Genomic DNA, 563 nt, shown 5'->3' on the forward strand with positions numbered 1-563 from the left:
CTCTAACACACACAGTGGCATTCTGCGAATAAGCCGTGGGTCAGGGCCTGGAATTCATGGTTCTTGGGACGACAGTATCCCAAAGATTTCTCCCGGGCCTGCAGTAACCCAGACGGTGACGTGCAACCATGGTGCTACGTGGCTGAGACAGAGGAGGGCATTTACTGGCGCTACTGCGATATCCCCACGTGTCACAGTGAGCTGGCCGGGCTTGACGACGGGGGCGGCTGGGCTGCCGGGGTGGAGTTCGCTTTTGCAGGCCCCACACTGAGCCTGACCCTGCTGCCCCCTCAGTGCCTGGGTACCTGGGCTGCTTCGTGGACTCTGGGGCACCTCCGGCCCTCAGCGGCCCCAGTGGCACCTCGACAAAGCTCACCGTCCAGGTGTGCCTTCGCTTCTGCCGCATGAAGGGCTACCAGGTACTGCCCACCTGCCCAGACCAGTGACCCCTGACCTTGACCTCAGCACCCAAATCAACATCCGACTCTGAGGCCAAACCTTGATGCCAATTTCCAAACCTCCAGCCCTGATTCCCACTTCCAACCCCGATCTCTGGCTCCCAC

General features: G+C 60.9%; 1 protein-coding gene across 1 annotated transcript in view; it reads left to right on the forward strand.

Annotated features, from left to right (window-relative positions):
- Positions 1–563, forward strand: part of KREMEN2 (kringle containing transmembrane protein 2) — a 4,393-nt gene that overhangs the window by 1,184 nt on the left and 2,646 nt on the right. Inside the window, exons 3-4 of the mRNA XM_010840476.1 lie at positions 105–196; positions 295–419. Of these exons, the coding sequence (XP_010838778.1) occupies positions 105–196; positions 295–419 (217 nt within the window). The remainder of the gene's footprint in view (positions 1–104; positions 197–294; positions 420–563) is intronic.

Source organism: Bison bison, unplaced genomic scaffold (assembly GCF_000754665.1).
Source record: "Bison bison bison isolate TAMUID 2011002044 unplaced genomic scaffold, Bison_UMD1.0 scf7180017864144, whole genome shotgun sequence".
Classification (NCBI taxonomy): Eukaryota; Metazoa; Chordata; class Mammalia; order Artiodactyla; family Bovidae; genus Bison; species Bison bison.